The sequence below is a fragment of the Dysidea avara genome, chromosome 10 (assembly GCF_963678975.1).
Source record: "Dysidea avara chromosome 10, odDysAvar1.4, whole genome shotgun sequence".
In the NCBI taxonomy this organism is placed as follows: Eukaryota; Metazoa; Porifera; class Demospongiae; order Dictyoceratida; family Dysideidae; genus Dysidea; species Dysidea avara.
The window spans coordinates 12,910,180-12,925,685 of record NC_089281.1 but is presented as its reverse complement, the minus strand read 5'-3'; the positions used below and the strand labels follow the sequence as shown (position 1 = coordinate 12,925,685).

Genomic DNA, 15,506 nt, shown 5'->3' with positions numbered 1-15,506 from the left:
AAGTTTTGGGAGCTGACAGTGATGTTCACCAACATAACACAACCAACACCATCCCTTTAGCTATATTACAAAATTCTATTCATTCAGGAGTGTGAATAAGTTAGTGATTCTATATAGGTAGGCACTAGGCATGCATTGCCTTTGGCCTTATAAGGTGTGAAAATTCTTACAGAATATGCAGTTGTCATATTGCTGGTGGCAGCATCAACAAACATCTTAAAGATTGCGCTCCCATCAGTGGCGGATCTAGGGAAGGGGGGGCCCTCATCCCTTTCAAAAAAATAATTGCATACAAGATCAATATACTCTCAAGATCAATCAAGATCAATCACTCTAATAAAGCATTCACAGTGCTCATGAGGCAGTGTAGCTTAACTATGAAGCGATGAATAAGGATCTGAATAAGGATCTGAATAAGGATCTTTATATAGTGTATAGTATATACATTTGGTAAAGGACAGTCATTATTGCTGTGACCTTTTTTTTGCTCTTCAACTTTTCAGCAAAGTGCACCCCCCTTTCCAAACCCTGGATCCGCCCATCTATATATACTGCTGCAGCTCCCTATTACCACTGCCTATAGAGATTGATCAAAATTGAAGTTATTCACAATGGATGCTTTTTAATAAAGTTTGGTCAAAGTTGCTACCAAATTCAATCTGGATATGTAAAATTTTCCTCAGTGTGGGGCATGCCCTTTCCCATAATACAGCATGCTTTGTACATTGCAGTGATATTAACCAGTTAGCTTTTAACTTGTTTAGCCCCCACTATATTTTTTGATGCTTCTGCTATCCCCCTTGTGAAATCCCAGATCTGCTCCTGTATATATACTGCAATAGCTGTCATTTTTCTTCACTGCTATAAAATTTTCCAGATGTTAACAATTTTACAACATAAACAGAATCATGTGTGCATGTAGAATACAGTGTATGGTAGAACACAGCCTAAATTAATCTCCATGGTTCACATCTAAAACGGTACTTCAGTCTTAGTCTTGAGGATCATCACTGGTCTCTTTCTTATCACCTATTGGGAGTGGTCTGCTCAGTACTGGTTTGATCATCGTTTTTGCTTCCCTTATCATCAACTTCAGACTTACCACCAGAACCATGGCATTTTGTTGTCTTCTTTACCACACCAAACTCAATCAAACTATAGCCTGTATCGACAATCATTTGTTCTGTCCCTTGTGGCTGAATTCCAAGCTCATTGATTAATTTATCATTGATAAATGTCAGATGTTTTCCAATGCTTGGTTAAAGTATGCCCATTCCACCATTAAACTTGGCAACAATCCAGGCAACAAACTTAGGGATTTTCATCATATTAGCTTTAGCTATATCCCTGAGGACCGAATTCTTTGTTAACTATCTGGTATATTGTTTGGAAAGGAACATTACTTTCAGAAACAAGAACATAACATTTTCTATTGCATTCTGGTTTCTCCATGGCAACAATATGAACCTGTGCAACATCAAACTAAAGGAGGATTAATATCAAGACAACCAGGCATTTCCCCTGTCAAAACTGACTTCAGCAAACCAACTGAAGTTCTACTGAAATGGGACCAATTACAAGCCCAGGATTGATTACCGTCAATTCAAATTTCTTCTCCTCAAGTAAATCCTTTGCAAAATCCCAAGCAGCTCTTTCTGCTAGTGTCTTGCTCCTTTCATATGGTGCACAAGTTTCTGGAGGTGACCAATCATCTTCAGAATAAGTGTGGTTCTGCCTCCCTGGCTGTTCTGGTAACCCACAAGATATTGCTGCTGTTGAGCTTGTCAAGACAACATGTTTTACAGTGCCACTCTCAGCACAAGTACATAATACATTCAGTGTACCGTCAACAGCAGAATGTATCACTTCGTTCGGATGCACCAGGGAAAAGAGAAGTGATGTGGAGAACATATTTACATCCTTTCACAGCGGGAGTCCAACTATCCTTGTTTTGTAGATCAGCTTCACAAAGTTCAACTGGATATTTAGCATCAGGAACTAGTTCCTGTTAGCGATTCTGGAATTCCGTAAATTTTGCATAAAATTTTCTCCGTGAATCTTCCATTGGAGAGTTGGCACAATCAATTCACTGCCATATGAGTGATTGGTCAAACACTCGGATCATGTCTAGGGTTTCTGGGGGCAAGGAATACGATGGTGCAGTTAGTTTTCTGCTACAAATATGTTTGTGTGGAGTTTTATGCCAATTATAAGATTATTTTTGCGATATAGCCACCACAATGTTATGTTCTCTTTACAAGAAACAACCCAGCACATGTTATTTACACCAAGGTGAACATTTTTGTCCATGTAGTTTTCAATATTACTATGCTAAGTCAGCAAATTTGCACCACAAATAGCTCACCTCTTTGATGCACCATTTTGGTAGCTGTCAAGGAGCTGTACATTCAGAGAAAAAATAATCATATAAGCAGCTTAAATCAACAGCACAACTCCTTGCTTTGCATGCACATTGTATTTTTGAGTGGAAATGACTGGTACAGAGTGGTTGCACTTCACCGTGTGTATGCTGTTTTGCCATCCACAAGATGTTAATGCATGCAACTATTTAGTGGCCTTCTATGGAGGTGACCTTTATTCAGAGGATCTTACAAGTAAGGTTACACTGTGGTCCATGTGTTAAGGTTTTTATAACAGAAAACAAAAAGTTCAAAATGTTATTGTAAAGCTCAGTTATAAGAATTTGTTCAAATGTGCCATTTTTGGGACTTTTTTTCAATGGAAAGATATGGAGAAAATTTTTGCCTATTTTAAAGGACAAAATTGCTTATAACTCCACCACCCTATGACGGATTTTTAAAAACTGAGATCCTCAGGGAGTACTGCACAAGGTTACGCTAAATAAAAATTATTAAACCAGGCGGCCGGCTGTGGGTGTGCGCCTGGTTTACTGAAATTGTTTCCGTAAAAGTGTGTGTGTGTGTGTGTACCTATCTACATATGTTTGTCCGTATGCACCCACGTGAGCAAAATCATTAAATAATGGTAAAAGCAGCTTTTACGTAAGAATTAAAAGCGAATTGAAATCTATATCAAACTTCTGCACAGGTAAACTTTGCTCTGAGGTGGTTTCTTTTAGAAAGTCTGAAATACGGGTGTGGCAACCTTCCTTTGACTTTATAAATAACCTTCCCTTTGGGGTTTTCAGACGTTTAGCAACTGAAAAACAGCGGTGCAGGCCTCGTAGTCTACCAGGAATAGCGTATCCCTTACGTACTCGAACAAAAATGAAGAGCAGCTTTGAGGCTTTGTTGAGAGAATTTGTGGGAAAAACACGTTAGTCACACTATAAAACAGTTTAGAAGATACTTCTGTGCGTAATATGTTGGTAAAAGCGGTTTGTTTAAACGCTTCCTTAGCAGTGCATAGCAACGTAATTGAACGAATTACAAAAATTTCGTGAATTACGAAATACGAGTTTAAAATAGTCATAATTATACTGACAATAGTAGCTAGCTGCATGGCGCCTGGTTTTTAGAAGTAGCACAACATCAACTTGTTTCCATTAATTTTAAAATTCTCCCAGAATCGCTATAATCCTGTAGTGGCTTCACTTTCTTTTCGTTCTTCAAACTCCTGACTGTTCCTCGTACGCGATAGTTTCCAGAAATGAGAAGTTGTATTGTATTTGTATGAGTGGCGATGTAGCCTGAAGCTCCACTGACCAATACCAAGGGAACACTTTCGTCCACAACTGGCTTTGCTGTCGCCACTTCTATGGTGACTTCTGGCGACTGTCCTGGTTGAGTGGCCATTTTACTTCGCGTGACGATTACCTAAACCTTACTACACCGAGCATGTCAGACGAGCAGCACCGAGCCAGTATTCCAGCTGTATACGTAGCACGTGACGTTGAAGTAACTTACCTGTCGTTAGGGACGCACATCTTAACACAATAATTATTTGCATTTCTGTCAAGTCTCTACAATCGATGTACAAAAGCAGTCAGATGGTTACGCCAAGTAGAACTGTCAACTTCGTACATCAAGATCAGATCTGGTAGCACCGTAATCTTCCGTTTTCTGTAATAATACGCTTTTTACACAGGAAGGATTACGTCCAGGGCGAAATGAGACATCAAAAAGCTCCTATATGGCCAGATACGTGGAAATTTCTCTCTGGCAAATATAAAGATGTGAGAATTACCAATTGTATTTATTCTTTTTTTACTACAATTTTGTAGCTGTTATCTCCAAACAAACAGCAGGTATCAGAAACAGACCAGAAAATGGAGGAGCTTGTACCAATCCAGCCATCATTTAGCGAGTTAATAGCTGACCTTCAACAGAACTTGCAACCTAAACCATGCAACTATCCTGCAACCACTTCGGCTGAAATTGGCTGGAAAGTGATGAACATAAAGAACATTGACAAGCACACACAAAACAATTACGGTCGAAAGAATATCACCAAGGTCTTTAACTGGCCGCGAGAAGGAATGGACTAGCATCTTGTCAAATACAATGTAATGTATAACAGTCTGTCAAAAGAACATTCACCAGAAAGTACAAAATTATAACAATTATTCAATACATTAAAGAATTAGAACATACGTCAATACTATAGCAACACTACAAAGGTCTATTGCCTGTTGGGGCATCTGTTTCATTATTCCTACTACTACTATCTGTATAATCTGCGCCAAATACATCTACAAGGAAAACACATATTTGTAAGTAAAATATCAATAAATTCAAATTGGTGAAAATTACATGCAAGGTATTGAGAAATATTTTATTGGGATATTAAAGACATAAAAAATTCCACCAATGGTTGGTCCTCAAAAGCTGGGGTCAAATTTTCAAGTTGTGAATTTGTAACTTCAAGGCTGCACAAAGGATTCAAAACTTGCTGTTTACTAGCTATAGAATGTACAGTGCATTCAAGGTTGCATACTTGTTTTAAGTCCATCCACTAAATCTACACTTAATCCACTGTGTTGAGACTCACTGACTTGAGACACATCTGTGTGTAAGACAATCAGATGAATGAGACAATGTGTATATACAATATTAGCATATTTCAAACAGTGATAATACTGGTCATGCAGTGTATACGTACACACATGTGCAGATTCAACATTCACTCACACTTTACATATGTGACCGGATCTGCGAAAACCCAACACAATAGCACATTTTTCTAATTTCTGTTTATTAAATATTTTTAATCTACTTAGCCAAGTGTACCTTCTGGCAAAGTTTCAACTCATATGCCAATAACGTTTAGAGTTATAGCCCTACAAAGTAGCAACAACAGAAAAATCAATTTATACAGCAAGTATAGGGAAAATAATTTACAGGCACTTACTGTCGTAACTTACGAATGGATTGACGTACTGGGCTGAACTTTTCACCATTGTGTTCGCCATGGATAGGGGAATCATTTCATGGGTAAGTTTGTCCTTCTATCACCTTTCTTCACTGCATACAAAGGTGAAAATCGTGAAGAAAAATTGATTGCGTACGATTACTTTGACGTGACGTAAACAAATGCTCATAATTTGCATATCCTTGGGTCTACTGCAATGAAACAAAAGATTTGCCAACTCCTCATGACTAAGTGAATAAGATGATATCCAGGTTATTATTGTTAGTCCCTTGCTTCATTCACTAAGAAAGAGGCATTAAAAAAAATTATGGAATTTTTTCAATAATACACCAAACATTCACCCATTGTTTTCAATGCTTTATACTGGAAATTTTGGCTTGCGCTATTGTGTCGTGTTTTCGCAGATCCGGTCACATATACACACGTAATTAGACACACAAGCACACACACACACACACACACAAGCACACGTGTACACACACACAAGCACGCACGCACACACACACAAGCACGCACACACACACACACACACACACACACACACACACACACACACACACACACACACACACTAACACACACACGTACACACACACGCACCAGGGGTTGGAGTTGCATTAGTTGACACTGCTATTTCTGTTCCAAGGTCTAGCAGTGAATCATCCGGGGTCCCCTGTGTCACATCAACCAATTGTCCAGTGCCCTCATCTCCACCCAACAAATCTAGTGGAGGATAACTGACATTTGTTGCAATGTCCAGTGGCATCTCAGCGGCATTGCTCAAGAGATCACCTGACATCAAATCCGGCCTTGTAAAAACCTCACTACTACTACTATTATTATTGCCACTTTGTTGTGTTGGAATGGTTGTGTCCTGTGATATATTTAGTACTGAATGGTTATTCTTTGGTGGCGATTCTCCAACTAAGTCGGGCAGCGTTGGTGAATCTGCTGTACCAGTTCTGATGGGATTAGACAGAGCGGGGGCAAGTCCCAATAATGGAGGTGTGACATCCGTGTTACTGTTGTCTGAAAGCAAATCAATATTTAGTGGCTGCTGTTGCTGCTGTGTTGATGATTCTATTGATGATTCATCATTCGGAGATGTCTCTTGACTCTCTTCATCATCATTTGCCAACTCTGTCTGTTGGTTGATGAGCATTAAAGAGTCTAAAGCTTTCTCTAAAGTTTTTCCAGGAGTGGTATCTTGCTGATCAACAATGTCAGCACTAAAGGGGTCTTCAGTTGCTTCAGACGATTTATCTGCTAATGCACTTATCAATTTTCTTTCCTCTTCTAATTCCGCTTCAGTTTTTGGCGGCAATTCTTCCTTTTCTGCTTCAGCAGCAGCGGCAGCAGCTGCAGCATCCTCTTCCTGCTTCTTACGTCTTTGTTGTGCTTCTTTGATGTTGCGGGTTGTGTACTCTTCAATGTTGTCTATCAAGCTCTTTGCCATGTCCTTGTCTCGCTGTGTGCAACAACATGCAACAAAAGAGAAAAAAAAGGAAACTGAAAGTTCTTCTGGTTATTTGTGAGTAGTTAAAAGTGTATTTACAACAACAATGGGTATTTCATTAATCAAGCATGTAATATTAAATACATAGCAAATACAGTGCAGGGAACATCCAAATAAATGTTAGAGGAAAACATACAACAACAACATTGTTGCTAAAAGTCCTTCACACAAAAGATAGAAGTAAAAAAATATGATGGGTTTATACATGCTACCACTTAAACTCAAACCATACTCTCCTACCTTTTCCCTTAAACACATGTCAATATGTACATCGCTAACCCCATTTCATTTTGCAAAATTATTTTGCTTTGAGTACTTGCTTCTCATACAATACCTTTGCATGTGTGCTTTACATGATTTTAAAAAGACAACTTACTGGTTCTATTCTGATGGTGCGCGGCATGGACAATCGGACAAGTTTGTAGTTCATCTTGTGTGCTAGAGAGAGTGCCATCAGACCAGCAATGCGGATGTCATTGTCCCTCAAATCCAGTTGTTCTAACATCTTGCTTTCGGCCACAAATTCAGCCAATGCTATTGCTCCTACCAAAAATATTGTGTTGTATACATGTGGAGTAGTGTGTGTATAATGCAGTGTGCATGTCTGTACCTTCGCATGTGATACGTGTATTACACAGAGTCAACTTCAGAAGTGATCTGTTTGCTAGCAGACTCAACTTAGCCATCATGACACCATAATCTCCAACTCTGTTGTTTGACAAATTAATATCCTGAAGGCTCTTTGTACATGGCTGGGATAAGCATAACCATACTAATGGACCAGACCAGCACACACTACACACATATGCACGCACATACGTACACACGAACACACATACACAAACACACTATGCCCACAGACTACACATACCAACATCACTGCAATATGATGCATGCCTTCAGGCGTTATATTATTAGTGGCCAAGTTTAATGTAAACAGTCCAGTTTGTTGTTCAGCTATGCCAGCACACACACATCGTAGTCCAGCATTCTGTAAGGAGTAATAAAGCATACTTAAACATTTACAGCAATAAAAGGTATCAGTATTCAGTCGAATCAAGTATATGTTAACCAAAAAAATCATAGAGGTCGAGTATGAATTCTATGAACTTGCCCTAAGCAGACAAGAGATGAATATGTAACTGACTTTAATTATTAGAGGTACATTCCATGTTTATTTTGGCAGGAGAAAATTTGGTGTGTAATTAGTTCTCCTGAATATAGTTTCAAGTAATATCCAGTAAAAATGTGTTACAATACAAAAACAAATAAACAAACACCTGAATGCTGTTGTCACGGAGATCCAATGTGGTGAGGGTGTGGTTGGTACGCAAAATGTTGCCGATGTTCTGACAGTCCTCAGGGGCAATGTGGTTACTGCCTAGATACAGGTCCTTCAGGTTCTCATTAAATTTCATGGCAGCCACTGTATGAGTTGAGAGACATATAATTATACAGGAGAATAAAATTAATGTGGACTTATAGAACTTTGCATGGGTGAGATCAAAGGAAAAAGTGTACTTTAAATATCATAAAGTACATTTTAGGACAAACAGTGCTTTATTGCCCACAAAGAATGCTTTATTGTACGAATAAAGCACTCTTTGCGGTACAATAAAGCATGCAGCTAATAGCTTGTGGTGCTCACACCAGTACGACTAATCACCCAAGCAGGTGAAGGCTGATATGCCACGCTGAGTGGTCAATCACCCCAGCCGATACAAGTTCTACCACTGGATTGCTTTTATAGACATATCAATGATGGGTGGGAGAAGGTAACGTTGCTGTTATGTTTGTTAATGTAAACGGACAAGTCCTCTGGAGATATCACAGAAATACTTCACCATGTGTCACAATAGAATTGATTGTGGGTTGTGACCAAAACCTGCCAAAATACGCAATGAACGTCTACTATGCCAAACTATGGTGAACTACGCGTGAATTACTTTCTTAAACTAGTTTGTGTACATTCAGGCTGCTAATAATTCATGCAATGCGTGTTAATTACAAGTCCTAGTGTATGGTGAAGCTACATGACTAGCAAGTTCCATAAATCATTTAAAGTATTGCTTTGCTCGTGCTATATGAAAAATAAAGCACTCGGCGCTTGACCTTGATGCTAATAAAGCACTTGGTGAAGCACTCGTGGCAATGCTTTAATATATACTTAAACAGATACCATGAGATAATTATCACTTAGCCTGTATCACTTAGCCTGCATACCTTTCATTGTTTATGAAATGTGGCATACACACGCACATACTCACTTAAAATAAATACTCCTTTTCCAGTCAAATTGTTCCCTTCCAAGTGAAGTGTGCGTAGTGTACAGTTAGCTCTGAGTGCTCTAAGCATTGATGTCAACCCTTGCTCATCCAATGCACAATATCTTACATCTACCATCTCAATAAAGTCTACCTGAATCACAATGGAAACAAAAAAAAATAATAGTGGACCTTAGTAACATGGGCACACAATCACTAATAGTGTGCTGATTATATAACAAGGAGTCCCTGATTTTCCATATAGCATATAGTACTAAGGGATATAATTATGTGTGTCTAGGTGTCCTCAAGTGATTATAACATCAATGTCAACTGTATTTATCACCTCTATACACCACCACAAAAAAGCTCTTATAAGGAGTTAATTTGATAGCAGAATTTTGTGGTCAAAAAGCGTGTACTGTGGAGTTCCAAACCACTGCATGTGCTTGTAAGACTTAAGACTTCTTATAAACAGCAGTTATTGAAGGATTAAAGTTCCCAGGACACTCTTTACTTCATTATTAGCAATGCTCTCTTCTCTGGTGGCTGCTTATCCTCTGTTTCGTACATCAAGTTGTTTATCATGTGACAAAGTCTCCAATAGATCATGTATATTGAAGTCAAACCATCGGGGTTGATTACACCATTGATTTTAGCATAAGAAAAGCTTTCGATTGGTACTCAGTTGTTTATTAAAAGAGGTACAATATGGTTCATGTGAGCCATAGGATTTACCTATTTTGGAAGAATACTGCTAAAATATGTAGACCATTTTTTAACATACAATTTTAACATTCATGCTTTCTCAGTGCTATGTGCATAACCCCAGCTAGATACAATATAAACAACCACACACACACACACACACACACAGTATTTGAAATAAAATTTGATGGATACTAAAATACATTTTAACTTGCAATTTGACCACCTAACATGCTGATTCGTCAAACCTTATTCAGTTATGATATTGCGTACATATAATTTTTATGTTATGCATTACTTTCTTAAGCATCTTGCCCAGACAAAACCATGCTCTTGGCTTCAGTTTGGAGCTGCCAGCAAAGTTCAGGCGGGAGGCACACTCATAGAACTCCACCATCTCACAGAGAGCTATCATACCCTGTACAAAAATAAACACATTAATAGCATTATCATCACTATGGTAGTGCAGTAAGTTCAAAGTCTACATTACACTGTAGCTCCCACGAAAAAGGGGAAAAAATTCACAACTTTTAAAACAAATGAATACGCACTAAACGTGCGTGCACATACACAAACAGGTATTATAAAATGTACTCACATCATCGTCTAGGCCAGTCCTCTCCAGATCAATGGTAGTCATGTGCATACGACTGAGAACTGCCTCTAAAGCTTCACAGCTCCGATTCTCTAACCGAACATTCTTAAGGTCTAATGTGTCAATTGGTGTTGATACTTGATCTAACCTCTGCATGATAAAGCATGAACTAAATAACAAATTACTAGATAAATAGGAAGTCAACAAGTAACAATATCTAAAACAATTATAATAAAACCCATCAACTAATGTATATACTTACCGCTAGCTGCTCTAGTAATTTACTAATAGGCTTGATCCTCATGTTGGCGCATTCTCTCTTGTATGCTTCAATCATATCCATTGCTGATTCATTAGGGTCTGAATGGTATCGTAATGCGTAATGACATACAACTAGTCACACACACGTACACAAACTACTTTTGAATATGGTCATGCCTCCCAAGGGCAGTGGGTCTGCCTGTGCATACTATTCAGGTGCTATGGGTTAGTGCACACGGACCTTCCTGGGGAACAGCCATTGGTACCAACAAAGGTAGGCTGTGCCAGGTGATGGTGCGGACACCCTAAGCCCCTCCCCCCACCCCACACACACACACTAACATGTGCAGATAAATAGCTTCCAAAGCGTAAATCCAGCGAAATGGAACACAATATACTTCACTTGTTGGGTCCTATAACATGTCAACTTACTCCTATAACATGTCAACTTACTGCTATAAAATGGTGAACGGCCTTTTCCTTAGCTTCACATATACAACATTGACATCTCTTTTGTAAAATAAAAAAAATCTATTCACTTTCAACTTACCAATGCTGTTTAGTCGAGCAAATGGAAACTCTTGGGTGACAATTTCATCTCCAAAATGGACATGCCTGCTTCCATCATCTACGAGAGTTGTCTCCATGTCTGAAATTCTTTTCAAGTCGTCTTTTGTGGCTAAGTGCTTGTCGCTCATTACTTCATCAATTGTTGCCATTTGTCGCGGTGGGCTAGCACGTCTTGCTGCAAGTTTTTGACGAGTTTTTTCCTCCAGTTTTTCTCTCTTCTTTGTAAATATTTTCTGCTGGTATCTAGTACAGCATTCCGGGAACTCCCCAGTCCTATTACTACTTGAATTATACTTAACAAATGTTGATTCAATATCTGGAGAACATCCAAACTCCATTAGCTGAAAACTACCTACACAGAGATAGTGCAAGTGGCAAAAATCTGTGAGTCTATTTAAAGCGCAGCAAACATAACCATCAACAACCTTATAAATCAACCTCCCTAGTTTCCTAACTGTTAACTGCTTCTAACATAACCTAATCTCCATATTGATAACAAGAACAGACTTAAAACGGTCAAGGAAACCATCACAAATTCTATTCTCCCGTCTTTCTAATCCAGCTTTTCCATTAACTATCAACTCACTAACATTTTACTATACCATACAACAGTAAAGACACGCCACACATAACTATAACGCATAAACTAACCTTCATCTTTCGCTCAACCTCTCCCCTTTCGATGCACGTGATCACAAAGTTTTGTGTACGTTCAGCCCGGGATGACCTCCAGAAATGTTTTCGAAAAGGTAGCTGGTAAAACAGCGAATTTTAACACCAGGTTTGACGCAAAGGTGAGATGTGAAAGATAAAAGGAAGCGTTAAGCATGAAAACCATTGTGTGTTCTAATTAAACCACACCGCAACAAATTAAAAGAATATCTCTTATCTGTGTTCGTTTTAGACATTTAGTACTGCCAAGACGAGTGCGCCCAAATTCATCCCACCTTCTGAAGAAGCAGGAAATTTTTTTAGAGATCGAGTCGTGCAGCAACCAAACAATATATCACGATTCCAGAAACTGTTTCAGGTACACGTTATGCACGATATTGACTAGACATATTGTAATATTGTTCCAGGCTAACAGTACACCAGTACATCTGAAGCGGGGCATGAGTGACATGTTGATGTACAGAGGAGCTCTGACTTTGTCTTTCATTGGAATAGGTGTGTCTATATATGCCATTGGTTGCATGGCAACTGGTACATTGAAAAAGAAAGAATAGCTTATGAACAATATTTATTACTGTACAATTACTAATTATCCATCTATAACAACACATTAAGTTGTTGTTTGAGAGTCATCTTCATCGCTAGAATCACTGTCATATATTTCTATGGGTGGAGGCCGATTTGTGTTTACAAATAAATCATCATCACTGTCTTGTTCACTATCTGTTGTTAATTGTGAATCTTTCCTTAATTTAGAGTATATAAACAATCACTAGATAGTAGGTACTTGTGATGACTTACTGTAGTGCTTGTGCTGTTTCTGTTGCATTGGCTCCAGGTGTTTTCTCACTAGGAGAATCAAATGCCATTGGCCTGTAATAAAGTCATATACATTCAGACAACTCAGTGACAAACTCTCAAGTACAAAAAAGCAAAAACTGCATTACACTCTTGATTATATGGGGTAGAAAAATTTTGTCTAGTTACTACTGTAGTGAAAACTCTGTCATGTGGTGCTGATCATCTTCTAGTAGCTGCATTCACAACCTTGCTTCTTAACTAGGAAAGCATTGGGAGAAAGGTTTGGTCTTTTATGATACATGTTGGAAAACACTCATTATTTGTGCATACAGAAGGTATATGCTAGTGGACATTTAATCCCTACTTCAGTTGTGGTTCCTTATACTTGTTAAATACGACTTACCATAGTTTTTGCTCTTTAAGATGCTTTATTTGAACTGGATAGAGTATATGGATGATTTCAGCAGTAACCTTGTGTCCCTCGGCTATTGTTTCAACTATCACATAATCTCCTGCATGTGGATAAACAAGGCTGGATAATACTTTTTAACAATTGCCACTTACCATATAGCCAAAGTATTTCGAGGGGGATTTTATTTATTTATTTTGCTGATTTTGTGGTTTTGGGGGTTACCAGCAAAAACTTTATCCTTGAAATATTTAGACCTCATTTTGGGAGTGTCAGCAAAAAAATTTTTAACCAACATTACTCACAACCTCAAATTTGTCCCTCGAAATATTTAGGCTATACAGTAACCTATCCATAGAACAGAAGGAAACTTTAAAAAGTAAATACACAATTTTCTGCACTAACAAATTAATGTCAGGTTGTATTATGTAAAATTGCCATTTTTTAAAAATAACTGTACCAAGTTTCCTCTAGACTCAGAGCAGGTTGGATGTGCTCTATGCGCCACATAAATATATTGCCCTTAATTGTGTTGTTTTATTTGGTATTTCATGTGACCCTCAATAGTCACAATACAAATTTGAAAAACGATGGGGTTGGTTGGGGTTGATTAGATATTCGGATGGTGCTTCACGTAAGCTTCAAGGTGATGTACTTTGTTTAGTAAAAGTGCTTGGTGATTGGATAAGTTGCGGTTTGGTGTAGAACTTCTCATGTACGTATTCTATAATCAGAACAATGATACTTTACCGCATTAAACTGAGATCGATGTATAAACCTCTTCAATAAAACTAGTTTCACATAATTTGTTTTAGGGGCGCTTAAATCATGTCCAACCTCCTCTGCTCTAGACTGTTTCTAAAGTGAAATTAGGTCAACACCTTGATAAGCAGGATACTTGTCTGCAGTCCCATTTGTGTTAGTGTACGCACATTTAGACCACTGAAATTTATTCATCATAGTCCAAAAGTGTCAGGAATAGAGATGGGTTGTACCATAGATAATAGAGTACATAAAATTTTACTCTATTATCAATGGTTGCACTGTACACCGCATGCACACAATAAACTTATATGGAGAACTATTCCTCTGCAATATGTTACATGACTTGTCTTCACCTCTTTTGATCCAAACATTTCGGCGGAATTTAGTTGGCATACTACACAGAAAACACTCTCCATTTGCTGACTGCACCTCGTGAAGGTTGTTTCCACGGCCCCCAATAACCTACGAAAGCAAAATGAATAAAAACTGGACTTCATTCTTTGAGGGGTGCTACATTTATAAAAATTAAATTTATGACAAGTACCCCTTTTTAACAAAGAGAAAGGAGTGAGTGTGCAGATACAAAGGATGTGACGAACATTATTTTATGATCACCTTTACGATCTGCTGGCCCTCGCCAGGTGTTACCAGGTCTTCCAGCACTTCGCGAGTAACATGTTTCTTTTTCGTAGCTTTGGACATGCCAAAAGTACGTTACACCTCATAAAAAGCCGATCAGTCGCAGCTTCAGCTATGTACCATGGTGTACAGTACGAGGTACAGTAATGACTAGACGAAGTTAGTTACGAATTCTTATTGTTTCGCTTGGAGGGCCACGTGGAATCATTTTAAAAGTAAGGATCACGTGAACGTTGGGTGGCCTTGTAGTTTAAATCTTGTTTCGATTTGAGCAGCTTTCGAATATGAGTACTTCACAGAAACATCGTAATTTTATATCAGAGCCGATGGGGGACAAGCCTGTAACAGATTTGGCGGGAATTGGACCGGTACTCGGAGGGAAATTAGCAGAGAAAGGCTTCGACAAGGCGTACGTTGTCTTGGGACAGTTTTTAGTGCTGAAGAAGAACGAGGAGTTATTCAAGGACTGGTTAAATCAAACGAGCGGCGCTAATTCCAAACAGTCCGGCGACTGCTACACTTGTCTCAAGGAGTGGTGCGATGCGTTCCTGTGAGGAAACTATCACAAACTTTAGACATCAGTTGTAATAACACGGTTTATGCACAATGGATGTGTGTCGTAATGTATTTACTAAATCGATAGATACATTTTCATGATTTTCTACAGTATGTAATGTGACAAAGACACTATTTCTTACCAATTCCTAATCAATAATTAGTGGGCATAGTTTATTTTACTGAATCCTAATTTTAAAAGCTCAAGCTTTGAAAAGTTTTGGTAGCTATGAGGCTCAGTGACTAAACATTGAACAGGCTGTTACCATAGCAGTACTAGGTTAGGCCACTTGATGTGGCCTTTGCAATTCAGCATGCCGATTATACCGGATTGAGCCCTAAGATCATCTAGATAGGAACATCAACAAATATGATGTAGCAAGAGTCATTATTTACTCT

At 38.5% G+C, this 15,506-nt stretch overlaps 2 protein-coding genes, 1 long non-coding RNA gene and 1 pseudogene across 3 annotated transcripts; 1 reads left to right on the top strand and 3 right to left on the bottom strand.

Moving 5' to 3' along the window:
- Nucleotides 1-845: 845 nt before the first annotated feature.
- Nucleotides 846-4,145, bottom strand: LOC136236769 (uncharacterized; annotated as a pseudogene).
- Nucleotides 4,146-4,470: 325 nt separating this feature from the next.
- LOC136268062 (protein phosphatase 1 regulatory subunit 37-like) lies at nucleotides 4,471-12,070 on the bottom strand. The gene is made up of 13 exons (XM_066063292.1): nucleotides 11,918-12,070; nucleotides 11,247-11,618; nucleotides 10,698-10,795; nucleotides 10,439-10,585; nucleotides 10,139-10,258; nucleotides 9,136-9,286; nucleotides 8,149-8,294; nucleotides 7,740-7,859; nucleotides 7,479-7,620; nucleotides 7,245-7,411; nucleotides 5,953-6,820; nucleotides 4,918-4,986; nucleotides 4,471-4,672 (listed from the first exon to the last, which is right to left on the bottom strand). The coding sequence occupies exons 2-13, from the start codon at nucleotides 11,602-11,604 to the stop codon at nucleotides 4,593-4,595; spliced, it is 2,466 nt and encodes an 821-aa protein (XP_065919364.1). The 5' UTR covers nucleotides 11,605-11,618; nucleotides 11,918-12,070; the 3' UTR covers nucleotides 4,471-4,592.
- On the top strand, nucleotides 11,929-12,585 carry LOC136268064 (uncharacterized). Its single transcript, XR_010706861.1, has 3 exons — nucleotides 11,929-12,060; nucleotides 12,171-12,296; nucleotides 12,346-12,585. It is a non-coding gene; the product is annotated as an uncharacterized lncRNA (long non-coding RNA).
- LOC136268063 (probable RNA-binding protein EIF1AD) lies at nucleotides 12,435-14,761 on the bottom strand. Its single transcript, XM_066063293.1, has 5 exons — nucleotides 14,529-14,761; nucleotides 14,267-14,375; nucleotides 13,143-13,251; nucleotides 12,740-12,811; nucleotides 12,435-12,684 (listed from the first exon to the last, which is right to left on the bottom strand). Exons 1-5 carry the CDS (start codon nucleotides 14,613-14,615, stop codon nucleotides 12,549-12,551), a joined length of 513 nt encoding a protein of 170 aa, XP_065919365.1. The 5' UTR covers nucleotides 14,616-14,761; the 3' UTR covers nucleotides 12,435-12,548.
- Nucleotides 14,762-15,506: the final 745 nt, after the last annotated feature.

Coding starts and splice junctions, on each gene's coding strand:
- LOC136268062 (XM_066063292.1), bottom strand. CDS start 11,604: ATGGAGTTTGGATGTTCTCCAGATATTGAATCAACATTTGTTAAGTAT. Junction 10,259..10,438: donor GGACTGGCCTAGACGATGAT/GTGAGTACATTT, acceptor ATTTTTGTACAG/GGTATGATAGCTCTCTGTGA. Junction 9,287..10,138: donor TGGGCAAGATGCTTAAGAAA/GTAATGCATAAC, acceptor ATTGTGATTCAG/GTAGACTTTATTGAGATGGT.
- LOC136268063 (XM_066063293.1), bottom strand. CDS start 14,615: ATGTCCAAAGCTACGAAAAAGAAACATGTTACTCGCGAAGTGCTGGAA. Junction 12,812..13,142: donor CTTAAAGAGCAAAAACTATG/GTAAGTCGTATT, acceptor ACTTTATTACAG/GCCAATGGCATTTGATTCTC. Junction 12,685..12,739: donor GAAACAGCACAAGCACTACA/GTAAGTCATCAC, acceptor CTCTAAATTAAG/GAAAGATTCACAATTAACAA.